The sequence below is a fragment of the Amblyraja radiata genome, chromosome 12 (assembly GCF_010909765.2).
Source record: "Amblyraja radiata isolate CabotCenter1 chromosome 12, sAmbRad1.1.pri, whole genome shotgun sequence".
NCBI lineage: Eukaryota > Metazoa > Chordata > Chondrichthyes > Rajiformes > Rajidae > Amblyraja > Amblyraja radiata.
In genome coordinates, this window is record NC_045967.1 from 21,813,668 (window position 1) to 21,827,379 (window position 13,712).

The 13,712-nt window shown below is 48.1% G+C and overlaps 1 protein-coding gene across 1 annotated transcript in view; it reads right to left on the reverse strand.

Annotated features, from left to right (window-relative positions):
* Positions 1-10,010: 10,010 nt before the first annotated feature.
* faah2 (fatty acid amide hydrolase 2) overlaps positions 10,011-13,712 on the reverse strand; it is a 46,621-nt gene continuing 42,919 nt past the window's right edge. Inside the window, exon 11 of the mRNA XM_033030368.1 lies at positions 10,011-10,878. Within this exon, the coding sequence (XP_032886259.1) occupies positions 10,703-10,878 (176 nt within the window). The 3' untranslated portion in view covers positions 10,011-10,702. The remainder of the gene's footprint in view (positions 10,879-13,712) is intronic.

A 13,712-nucleotide genomic window follows, 5' to 3' on the forward strand; every position in this document is an offset into this window, starting at 1 on the left:
ACTTGGTACATCGCAGAAATGAGAAGTAAACGGCAAACTTAGACATACACTTGGGAACTCGTTGAAACTCGTGAACATAAACTTGGAATCTCGTAGAAAACCACGAGTTTGATTTTTTCTTTAACCCGGGATAACTCGTGGGTGGACCCGCACCGTGGGACAGGGCTATTAAATTGGATTAGGAATGAATAAGGTTAGGCTAAATTATATTCCTAATTACATTCCACAGCTGAGCCAGGCTCTGATCAACAAATGTAGCACATGAATGATCTTAGCATATTCCTGTATGGAAATCAGATTATAATTCATGCTGTTGGGCATATATATATATATATATACACTAGACCAAGTGCAGACCCGTTGGGTCTGTTTCCCCAACGGCGTTTGCGGGGGGTGAGAAGAGGGGAGGGAGGGGAGAGGAGGAGGAGGAAACGGGATCGATTTGGGAGGGAAAGGAGAGCGGGGTAGGGGGTGAGAGATGGGGAGAGAGATGTGGGGGAGGGGGGATGGGGAGGGAGGGGAGGAGGGAGGGATGGGGAGAGGGGTGGGGGGATAGAGGGGAAAGAGTGGGGAGGGAGAGTGGAGGGGAAGGGGGAGAGAAGGGGAAGAGTGGGGAGGGAGGAGGAGAGGGGTAGGGGGAGTGATGGAAGAGGGACAGAGGGATAGGGGGAAGGGGGTGGGGGGAGAGAGGGAAGGGGGTGGGGTAGAGAGGGAAGGGGGGTGGGGGAGAGAGGGATGGGAGAGGGGTGAGGAGAGGGGGAGGAGAGAGTGGGAGAGAAGTGGAAGAGTGGGGAGGGAGGGAGGGGTAGAGGGGTAGCGGGAGTGGTAGAAGAGGGACGGGGGAGTGGTTGGAAGAGGGACAGAGGGGAAGGGGTGGGGGAGAGAGGGGAAGGGAGCGGAAGAGAGAGGGGTGGGGGAGGGAGAGGCGTCGGGTAAGGGGATAGAAGTGGAAGAGTGGGGAGGGAGTGGTAGGGGGAGTGGTGAAAGAGGGACAGAGGGGTAGGGGTAAGGGGGTGGTGGTAGAGAGAGAAGGGGGGTGGGGGAGAGAGGGATGGGTGGGAGAGGGGTGAGGAGGGGGAAACATAGAAGCATGGAAATTAAGTGCAGGAGAAGGCCATTCGGCCCTTTGAGCCTGCACCACCATTCAATATGATCATGGCTGATCATCCAACTCAGTATCCTGTACCTGCCTTCTCTCCATACCCCCTGATCCCTTTAGCCACAAGGGCCACATCTAACTCCCTCTTAAATATAGCCAATGAACTGGCCTCAACTACCCTCTGTGGCAGAGAGTTCCAGAGCCTCACCACTATCTGTGTGAAAAATGTTTTCCTCATCTCAGTACTAAAGGATTTCCCCTTTATCCTTAAACTGTGACCCGCTTGTCCTGGACTTCCCCAACATCGGGAACAATCTTCCTGCATCAGACAAATGCAATTCAGGACTTTTCACTTCACAAGCAAAGTCAGAATGACGGTTAGTGAAGAATTCGAATATTCGCTGAGCGTTCAGATGCTGCGCGCGCCTCCTGCACCAAAGGGGGGGGGGGGGGGGAGCGTGTGTCGTCACACACAAAGATCTTGTAGCAGAGAGCTCCGCTATAAGATCTTTGGTCACATACTATGCACGCGCTTCCACAAACAGATGAGCGTCTTCTTGAATGGAGAGCGCGTGACTGCCTCCACAAACAGTCACACAAACTGAGGACCCGCCTCCACAAAAAATATTTTGTGAGGAAGGGGAGGAGGAGGGTGGAGAGGGAGAGGGGGAGGGGGGGGGGAGAAGAGGATGGGGGAGAGAGGTGAAGGGGGGGGGAAGCGGTTGGAGCGGGCGTGCATGAGTCGAGAGAAGAGAAAAGGGCAGAGAGAGAGAGAGAGGCTGGTACAACAACAAAAAAGCTGGATAAACTCAGTGGGTGCAGCAGCATCTATGGACCGAAGGAAAAAGGCAACGTTTTTGGCCGAAACCCTTCTTCCGGGTTTCGGCCAAAAACGATGACCATTCAATTCGCTCCATAGATGCTGCTGCACCCGCTGAGTTTATCCAGCTTTTTTTAATGTCTACCTTCGATTTTCCAGCATCTGTAGTTCCTTCTTAAAGACAGAGACTGTGCACGGTAAGGGAATGAGGAGGGAGAGGGGGAAGAGTGTGGAGGGAGGGGGAGAGTGGAATTGGAGGGGGAGAGGGGTGGGGGGAGAGAGGTGGAAGAGAGGGGAGGGAGGGAGGGAGGGGAAGAGGGGTAGCAGGAGTGGTGGAAGAGGGACAGGGGGAGTGGTGGAAGAGGGACAGACGGGTAGGGGAAGGGGTGGGGGAGAGAGGGGAAGGGAGGGGGGGTGAGGGAGGGAGAGGGGTGGGGTAAGGGAAGAGAAGTGGGAGAGGGAGGGGTAGGGGGAGTGGTGGAAGAGGGACAGAGGGGAAGGGTGCGGGGGAGAGAGGGAAGGGGGTGGGGTAGAGGGGGAAGGGGTGGGGGAGAGTGGGATGGAAGAGGGGTGAGGAGAGGGAGAGAGGGAGGAGAGAAGGGGAGAGAAGTGGTAGAGTGGGGAGGGAGGGGTAGCGGGAGTGGTGGAAGAGGGACAGGGGAGTGGTGGAAGAGGGACAGAGGGGTAGGGGAAGGGTTGGGACAGGGAGGGGAAGAGAGAGGGGTGAGGGAGGGAGAGGGGTGGGGTAAGGGGAGAGAAGTGGAAGAGTGGGGAGGGAGGGGTAGAGGGACTGGTGGAAGAGGGACAGAGGGGTAGGGGAAGAGGGCGGGGGGAGAGAGGGAAGGGGGTGGGGTAGAGAGGGAAGGGGGGTGGGGGAGAGAGTGATGGGTGGGAGAGGGAGAGGGTTGTTAAGAGGGAAACATAGAAATTAAGTGCAGGAGTAGGCCATTCGGCCCTTCTAGCCTGCACCACCATTCAATATGATCATGGCTGATCATCCAACTCAGTATCCTGTACCTGCCTTCTCTCCATACACAAGGGCCACATCTAACTCCCTCTTAAATATAGCCAATGAACTGACCTCAACTACCTTCTGTGGCAGAGAATTCCAGAGATTCACCACTCTGTGTGAAAAATGTTTTTCTCATCTCTGTCCTAAAGGATTTCCCCCTTATCCTTAAAGTGTGACCCCTTGTTCTGGTCTTCCCCAACATCCGGAACAATCTTCCTGCATCTAGCCTGTCATCTAACCCCTTAAGAATGTTATACGTTTCTATAAGATACCCCCTCAATCTTCTAAAATCTAGCGAGTACAAGGCGAGTCTATCCAGTTTTTCTTCATTTGAAAATCCTGACATTCCAGGAATCAGTCTGGTGAACCTTCTCTGTACTCCCTCTATGGCAACAATGTATTTGAGCATTGGGCATTGTGACATCACACGATGGAACGTTCACCATGGGCTGGGGCTGCTTCTATGGGTGCGAAGCCAGTTTATTTTTGAAATTTTGGGGGGGGGGGGGGGGGAGACGGATTTGATTAAAAATGTGTACTTAAACACGACGAAATGTAATGAGGAGCGGATACTTAGAAAGAAAAGTGAAATCTCTACCGAAATGGAAAAGATGTCGGCGATTCTGCGTCTGGTTTCGGAGTTGCAGGGAATCAAAGGAAGAACTGCAGTCGGAAGCCGTACATGTAAATGGATCCATTCCGATTGGACATCTGCGAGCATCGGGCATTGCGATTGGACATCTGCGAGCATTGGGCATTGTGACATCACACGATGGGAACGAATCGAAAGGCAGGCAGGCAGCCGGACGGCAGGCGACAGGCACACAGTTTTAAAGACAGACTAGACCAAGTGCAGTCCCGTTGGGTCTGTTTCCCCAACGGCGTTTTGCGGGGGGGGGGGGGGGGAGGGGGGGCTGCGGCATCAAACTCACATTAACCACCCCCCAAACACACAGGTGGGGGGAGGGGGGATGTGAAGAGGGGAGGGAGGGGAGAGGAGGTGGAGGAAACGGGACAGATTTGGGAGGGAAAGAAGAGTGAGGTAGGGGGTGAGAGAGGGGGATGGGGAGAGAGATGTGGGGGAGGGGGAGGATGGGGAGGTAGGGGAGGAGGGAGGGAGGGGGAGAGGGGTGGGGGAGACAGGGGAAAGAGTGGGGAGGGAGAGTGGAGGGGGAAGGGGGAGAGGTGGAAGAGTGGGGAGGGAGGTGGAGAGGGGTAGGGGGAGTGATGGAAGAGGGACAGAGTGGTAGGAGGAAGGGGGCGGGTGGAGAGAGGGAAGGGGGTGGCGTAGAGAGGGAAGGGGGGTGGGGGAGAGAGGGATGGGTGGGAGAGGGAGAGGGGTGAGGAGACATAGAACCATTGAAATTAAGTGCAGGAGTAGGCCATTCGGCCCTTCGAGCCTGCACCACCATTCAATATGATCGTGGCTGATCATCCAACTCAGTATCCTGTACCTGCCTTCTCTCCATACCCCCTGATCCCTTTAGCCACAAGGGCCACATCTAACTCCCTCTTAAATACAGCCAATGAACAGGCCTCAACTACCTTCTGTGCCAGTGAATTCCAGAGATTCACCACTCTCTGTGTGAAAAATGTTTTTCTCATCTCGGTCCTAAAAGATTTACCCCTTATTCTTAAACTGTGACCCCTTGTTCTGGACTTCCCCAACATCTGGAACAATCTTCCTGCATCTAGCCTGTCCAACCCCTTAAGAATTTTGTACGTTTCTATAAGATACCCCCTCAATCTTCTAAATTCTAGCATGTACAAGCCGAGTCTATCCAGTCTTTCGTCATATGAAAGTCCTGACATCCCAGGAATCAGTCTGGTGAACCTTCTCTGTACTCCCTCTATGGCAACAATGTATTTGAACATTGGGCATTGTGACATCACACAATGGAACGTTCACCAAGTGCTTGTGCTCCTGCAAAGGCATATGTAAATGAATCCATTCCGATTGGACATCTGTGAGCATCGGGTATTGTGACATCACACGATGGAACATTCACCAGGGGCTGGGGCTGGTGCTGCTTCTATGGGTGATAAGCCAGTTTATTTTTGAAATATTGGGGGGGGGGGGGGGGGGGGGGGGGGAGACGGATTTGATTAAAACGTGCACTTACGACGAAATGTAATGAGGAGCGGATACTTAGAAAGAAAAGTGAAATGTCTACCGAAATGGAAAAGATGTCGGCGATTCTGCTTTCCCCCTTATCCTTAAACTTTGACCCCTTGTTCTGGTCTTCCCCAACATCCGGAACAATTTTTTTTGCATCTAGCCCGTCCAACCCCTTAAGAATTTTATACGTTTCTATAAGATACCCCCTTAATCTTCTAAAATCTAGCGAGTACAAGGCGAGTCTATCCAGTCTTTCTTCATATGAAAATCCTGACATTCCAGGAATCAGTCTGGTGAACCTTCTCTGTACTCCCTCTCTATGGCAACGATGTCTTTGAGCATTGGGCATTGTGACATCACACGATGGAACGTTCACCATTGGCTGGGGCTCCTGCATAGGCATATGTAAATGAATCCATTCCGATTGGACATATGTGAACATTGGGCATTGTGACATCACACGATGGAACGTTCAGCAGGAGCTGGGGATGGTGCTGATTCTATGGGTGAGAAGCCAGTTTATTTTTGAAATATTGGGGGGGGGGGGGGGGGGGGGGAAGGATTTGATTAAAAACGTGAACTTAAACACGACGAAATGTAATGAGGTGCGGATACTTAGAAAGAAAAGTGAAATCTCTACCGAAATGGAAAAGATGTCGGCGATTGTGCGTCTGGTTTTCGCTCCCACCCTTGATCATATACTTAACTGGTATCATTTCTCTAATCTTACTATGTTTAGTCATTACAGTTATCTGTGATTTCACACCGCTGCTTTGAAGAATGACACACATGCGTCCTGGCGGGCTTCTTCACGTAATCCCTCATCGTAATTCCTCATAAAATACAGATCAAACTTCAAACTGGTAAGTTCTCGTTTAATCTTACTATTTTATTAGTCACATACACACTAGGTGTAGTGAAATGCTTATTGACATTTTGCAGCACATAAAGAAAGAACAGACATAACATTAATAAGAGTTTTAGAACATAAAAAACATCCCCCCACAATGGTTCCCATTATGAGGGAAGGCACAAAGTCCAGTCCCCAACCCCAGTTCACCCACGGAGGAGGAGGAGCCATCTTGGTGAACGGCTGCTAGCCAGCAGCCGTCCGTTTTAATTCGTTTTTTTTATAGTTTTTAGTGAGTCCTGTTTTTCGTTTGTAGGGGATATGGACTTTTTAATGTGGGGGGTAGGTCTCAACTTTATTTCTAGGTCCCTACCTGGTCGGTGAGGCAGCTTTTTCTCCGGGCTGCCCGCTGACCCGTCCTCGTGGCCTACCAGCGGGCTTGGAGCGCCGTTTCCTGGCGGGCACCGCCCAGCAGCTTGGCCTCGGTGGCGGCACAGTGTTGGAGCGCTATCGTGGAGCGGAGCGGGCGATGCCTTGCCTGGGTCGCCGCGCTGGAGCGACGCGCTGGAGCTCTGGCGAGCTGGACCGCCGAGAGCAACATCTCTGGGCTGCGGGTCTGCGGAGCGGAGAGGCGGCGCCAACTTTACCAACGGGAGCCTGGGTGCTCCAAACCGGCGCGGCCTTGTCGGCTTCGGCAGCCGCGGGCTCCAACCAGGAAGCGGCCGTTCCAGGTGGCCCAGCCGCCGAAAGGACTCTCCCGACGCCAGGGCAAGACCACCCGGTGAGAACGGCCAGGAACATCGGGCCTCCGTAGAGGCAATTGCGGTGGCCTCAATAGGCCTGACTTTGGGGTGAACATGGGGTGGGGACTGGACATTGTGCCTTCCCCCACAGTGGTGTCCATTGTGGGGGGATGATTTTTTTGTCTAATGTAATCCTGTAGGTCTGTGTCCAAGATGGCTGCCGTGAAGAGAGAGTGGACGCTGGCACGAATTGGTTGCCGCTGCTCTCTCTTCACACTGTGTTTTTGATTTTCTGTTTTTGGAATGAATTCTGTTTTTAATTTGTGTCTCTGTGATGTCTTTATTACTTATTTTATTCTGATTATATGTTTTACTATGTAAGGTGTCCTTGAGATTTTGTATGAAAGGCGCCCATTAAATATAAAATTTATTATTATTATTATAGTCGGGCCTCTTGAGGCCTCCACAGTTGCCTCTACGGAGGCCCGATGTTCCAGGCCGTTCTCGCCGGGTGGTGGTGCTCCGGCGTTGGGAGAGTCCTCTCCGCGGCTTGGGAACCCTGGAACGGCCGCTTCCGTACTGGAGGCCGCGGCTTCCGAAGCCGACAAGGCCGCGCCGGTTGGAGCTCCACTACTGGTGATCTCGTTGCGAGATCCCAGGCTCCCGGTGTAAAGTTCGGCGACGCCGCCCGCAGCTGGCCGCTCTACAGACCCGCAGCTCCGCGATGTTGTTCCCGGCGGTTCTTCAGCTCACCGGAGCTCCAGCGCGGCGACCCAGGCAAGGCATCGCCCGCTCCACGATAACGCTCCAGTGCTGTGCCGCCGCTGAAGCCGAGGTTCTGGGCGGTCCCCGACAGGAAACGCCGCTCCAGGCCCGCTGGTAGGCTGCGAGGACGGGTCGAAGCTGCAGCCCGGAGAAAAGCTGCCTCTCCGACCATGTAGGGAACCGGCTTGGTCGCGCTTGCCGCATGCAGGTCGCATGCTCGTGGGACAGGCCCTTTAAGGCGATTATTTGGTAACACCTGCAACCTTCGGCAACGACCTTCAACTAGCATCGTAACCGGCTTCGACTAAAAAATTACCGATTTTTAAAACGGCAACCTATTTTTAGTGGCAGCCGGTTTTGAATTTTTTGAAATAATCGCAGGAACATAGAAGAAGCCAAAACCACTTTCGACCATTAGGGAGACTGACAAAAAACCCCCGGGAACCGCACGGAAACCTTGGGTGGGGCGCAGTCTCCAGAGGTTTCCGTTCAGATTTCATAAGTGGGACAGGGGCATAACACTGAACACTGTTCAGGTGTGGTCTTCTTACCAGTGACAGACTGTGTGCAGCAAAGGTTCATTAGAAATATGTGAACTGTGAAGAGGATGTTAGGAGGTTGCAGGGTGACCTGGACAGGTTGAGTGGGCAGATGTGTGGCAGATGCAGTATAATGTAGATAAATGTGAGATTATCCACTTTGGCGGCAAAAACAAGGGGGCAGATTATTATCTCAATGGGGTTAGGTTAGGTAAGGGGGAGGTGTAGCGAGACCTGGGTGTCCTTGTACACCAGTCACTGAAAGTTGGTGTGCAGGTACAGCAGGCAGTGAAGAAATCTAATAGAATGTTGGCCTTCATAACAAGAGGATTTCAGTATAGGAGTAAAGAGGTTCTTCTGCAGTTGTATAGGGTTCTGGTGAGACCACATCTGGAGTATTGTGTACAGTTTTGGTCTCCTAATTTGAGGAAGGGCATCCTTGTGATTGAGGCAGTGCAGCGTAGATTCACGAGATTGATCCCTGGGATGGCAGGACTGTCATATGAGGAAAGATTGAAAAGACTAGGCTTGTATTCACTGGAATTTAGAAGGACGAGGGGTGATCTTATATAAAAATATAAAATTATAAAAGGACTGGACAAGCTAGATGCAGGAAAAATGTTCACAATGTTGGACGAGTCCAGAACCAGGGGCCAGTCATAAAATAAAGGGGAGGCCATTTAAGACTGTGAGAAAAAACTTTTTCCACCCAGAGTTGTGAATTTGTGGAATTCCCTGCCAGAGGGCAGTGGAGGCCAAATCACTGGATGGATTTAAGAAAGAGTTAGATAGAGCTCTAGGGGCTAGTGGAATCAAGGGATATGGGAAGGCAGGCACGGGTTATTGATTGGCGACGATCAGCCATGATCACAATGAATGGTGGTGCTGGCTCGAAGGGTCTAATGGCCTCCTCCTGCACCCATTTTCTATGTTTCTTGAAAGTATCCAGAGAACCGGCCTCCACCACCCTCTGAGGCAGATAATTCCACTGACTCGCAACTCAGTGAGAAAAAGTGTTTCCTCGTCTCCATTCTAAATGGTTTACCCCTTATTCTTAAACTGCGGCCCCTGGTTCTGGATTCCCCTATGCTCTGGACCTTGGGGAGTTCCTTCTCTACTCCATACTTAGCTCTTGCCATCACTCTGATATGTTAATCTTTGTCTCATCCAGAACTGTGATTGCTCTTTTAAATACTTCTTGGCAAACTAACCTGGCCAAACTATTTTTGCAGCTAACCAGTGGTTTGCATCTTGCAGTGCAGCCTCCGTATTTCTGTTCATGAATTCTTCAGCAGACAGTAGTCATTGACAAATCCATCCTGTAGAGTGTTTCTGATCTGTCAGACAGGTGTTTAGGGATTTTTCTTTATTATAGAGAGAATTGTTCTGTCATCAGCTGTGGAGGTCTTGGTCTGCCAGTCCCTTTGCGATTCATAAGCTCACCAGTGCTCTCTTTCTTCTTAATTATGTTCCGAACAGTTGATTTTGATAAGCCTAAGGTTTGGCTGATGTCTCTAACAGTTTTATTCTTGTTTCTCAGTCACACAATGGCTTATTTGACTTTCATTGACACAACTTTGGTCCTTATGTTGATAAACAGCAATAATACTGGAGGAAAGACGAGGTGTTGAGAGCTCTCTTATACCTGCATTAAGGAGGCAATTAAACACACCTGAGCAATTACAAACACATGTGAAGCCATGTGTCCCAAACATTATGGTGCCCTGAAATGGGGGGACTATGTATAAACATATGTAATTACTACATGGTGAAACCAAAATGTATAAAAATACCCTTTAATAAAATCTGACAATGTGCACAGTAATTGTGGTGCTCTGAAATGGGGGGGGGGGGGGGGAGATGGACTATGTATAAATACTGCTGTAATTTCTACACTGTGAACCCAAAATGTATAAAAAGAGCCTTTATTAAAATCTGACTATGTACTTTGACCACATGTGATTTTTTTCTATTACAAATCTCAAATTGTGGAGTACCGAAGCAAATAAGTAAATGATGGGTCTTTGACCCAAACATTACGGAGGGCACAGTATATCACTGCATTTTAAAAAATGTATTGCCTTAAACTGGCCATCAGATACACATTTACATTTCAAGAATATATTATACATCTAGGAAGAAAATTCTACTGCAATTCCAAGACAAATCTAAAACAATATATTCTTTGACAGAACAACCTACATTTGGAAATAAGATAATTTACAATAACATCAGTTCTCAGTTTATTGGAGTCAGCATCATTCATTAATTTTACTGCTATTATTATTAAACAACAATGAAAATCAACATGAGAAACAGTTCTGCTGAAAGGTCACAAAAAACAAAAAAATGATTCACATGATATGGTTAAACAGGCATCATCTTTACAATCTTTTAAAATAAATCAACAGAAAACATTCAAGCTAAGTGTTTATTCAAGCCTGCAGTTCATAAATAAATTTTAGAGCTTGATTACAATAGATTAATTTTAACACCAACTTATACAATCATTAATCATACACAATTTTGCATCATTAACACATCTAGGTTTATATGTATTAATATTGGAACAATGTATAACTATAAGAAAAATGCTACTTTTAAATTATGTTTTCATTAACATTGCTATTGAATTGGTTTGACAAATGTGATTATTTCTTAAATGAGAAAATATCTTAAATTTGGTTTCATGCCTTTTATTGGGTAACATTGGACATAAATGTTGATTCAGCAGGAAGATTAATTTGATGTACATTCAGGGTGCTCCTGGATTTTGCCATCCACCAAAAGCAATTTCTAAATGTCGAGCCACACCGAGACAAAGATGGTCATAATGGTGATTGGCTACAAGCTGAATTCCAAGTGGCAGCCCATCTTTACTCATTCCAAGGGGGCACTGGGTCACTGGCAGTCCAAGCACGTTAAAAATTGCTGAAACAAAAAGTTACAAACATAAGTGATTATAGAACAAAGAACAGTATAAGCCCACTATGTTGGAGCTGAACATGATGCCAAAAACAACTCTATCTGCCTGTACATAATCCATATTGCTCCATTCCCTGCATCTATCTATGTGATTATCCAAATGTCTCTTAAATCTCACTAGTGTCTGTCTTCAACACCACTCACGGTAGCGCATTCCAAGCACTCACAACCCTGTGTAAGAAATCTTACGTAAGTAAGAAGGTTGGCTGGTCACCATCTCAGTTTGATTGAAAACCATGTTTTGCACATCTCTGGTACAAAGAACACAGCAGAAAAAATCAACTCTCAACTCAAAGTTCCTTCGAAGTTATGAACCATTGATATAGCTCAAATGATTGCCAAATGCTCATTTGAATTTGGAGTCGAGACCTTGTTTTCCGTTGTGTTACTTGTGTGCTCTGATGTAAAGACTCTAATTTTCAGGGAAATCTGAGAAGGTGTTCAGTCAATCCATTAGTCCAGGTTGCACAAAACAACACTACATAATAATTACACACAAGATGGTTAACATCTATATTCGCACTTCAATAGAGTACTGATGGTCCATTTTCTCATCTCTTAGTTCTTCAATCTGAAACCATGATAATGGAAAACTGCTTTTCAACCAGTCCCTGCAAACCTGTATTGTCCCTGCCTGCTTCAAAGCCTGTATTGTCCCTGCCTGATTTTAGCTCTGCATTCCTCACCATTATGCCAGATCTACTGCACTCCAAACTCTCCAAGTTGACTGTGCCTGAACCCCTCTGTCAGTGGATCACCAACTTCCTGACAGGAAGCAGCATGTGAGGCTGGGAAAGCACCTCAGACCCGCAGACCCTCAGAGCATGGCCAGGGTGTTGTGGGTCGCTCATGATGCTGGCTGTCTTCTTATGTCAGTAATATAAGGCAGTATTCTTTGAAGGCAGTGAGGTCAGTACACATAATGGACTGGGTTCAGCACTTTTTTTGCAAACTTCTTTGTTCCTGGGCATTTAAGTTGTCAAACTATGCTGTTATGCAACCAGTCATAATGCTCTCTACCTTACACCTGTAGAGGTTCAAGAGATTATTCATCGATGTGCCGAATCTCCTCAATCTTCTAAGGCATTGATAGGCTTGATTTATGATTGCGTCAATGTGTTGGATCCAGGACAGATCTTCAGGGATAGCCACCTCCAGGACCTTCTTGTTGGCTCTCTCCACCACCAATCGATCGATGAAGATAGGTTTTAGGATCCTCAGCCTTCCTCTTCTAAAGTCAACAATCCGTTCTTTGGTTTTACCGACGTTCAGAGCAAGGCTGGTCTGGCAACATTGTCAGCCGACGGACCTCACTCCTATTCTCTGACTCATTGTTCATGTTCATAAGTAATAGGAGCAGAGTTAGGCCATTTGGCCCATCAAGTTCAATCATGGTTGATGTATCTCTCTCTGCTAACCACATTCCCTTGCCTTCTCCCCATAACCCCGACACCATCTGAAATGCATCCAACAATGTGCTGTTGACAGCAAATTAACAATGTTGGAACTGTGTTGCACGACACAGTGATAGGTATAGAGTGAGTAGAGCAGGGGACTGAGCACAGGTCTGAGGTGCTCCTGTGCTGATGGTTATCGAGAAGGAAGTCTGGCTACCAATTCGCACTGATTGTGTTCAGTTGATGAGGAAGTTCAGATTCCAATTGCAAATGGATGCGCAAATGGACAGTTCGCCGAGTTTGATAACCATTTTGGAGGGGATGATAGTGCTGAAGTCAATGAACAACAGACTGACGTGTGTGTTTTTATTGTCTATGTGGTCCAGTGCAGAGTGAGGAGTCAGCCAGCGTGATCACGTTCTCCACTGATCTATTTTGGCAGTAAGCAACTTATAGTGGGTCCAGTTTCTTGTTGAGGTAGCAGTTGCTCTGCACCATAACCAAGCTCTCAAAGCACTTAATCATCATGGACTTCAGTCGGTCGGTAACACATTGAGACATGTCACCTTGCATATCCTGGGCACCGGTATTATTGATGCCATTTTAAACCCGGTGGGACCCAGACCTTAGTAATGAGAGGTTGAAGATGTCCGCATAAACTCCATGCGTCATGTAGCTTTTCAGAAAATGACCAGGAACATCTTCAGGGCTGGACACAGTGCAAAGGTGTATCCTCCTGAAGGATCCTTTGGTATTGGCCAAAGTAACCATGTGGGCCTGGGAATGCACATTAGTGTTCTACTATGGAATGCATTAAGCATGTCCATGAGTGATGTTTCACTGTCACTTCAGCTGCCCCCTGGCATGCAAGTCATGCAATAGGGCTAATCCATTTAAATGGACTAACAGCTTGTCAGCTACAACACTGATTGCATTGTTACTTTTATCCAAATAAGTTCAGAATTACTACATTAGATTTTTTGCCGTTGGGCGGCTTGCAAATTGTTGCCGCAGAACGGCGCCGTATTGAAATGAATATTTTCTCCTTACAGTCAACCTCTCAAAATACAACACCTCATGCTTGCTTGTATAAAATTACATCTGCCATTTCTGTAGCTCTATATCCTACTTTATACTTTGACAGATTTCCTCAGTCTGTGACACCAGCAATTTTGGCGTTATCCGTATATGTACTAACCAACCCGTCAACGTTTACATCCAAGTCATTTATATATATCACAAACAACAGAGCAGATAGATTCCTGCAGGATTCCACTGGTCACAGACCTCTAGCCTCAATATTGTCCTTCCACAACAACCCTCTGTCTTTATCAGTAAGCCAGTTCTGAATCTATGCGACCTAGTCACTGTTAATCCCATGCA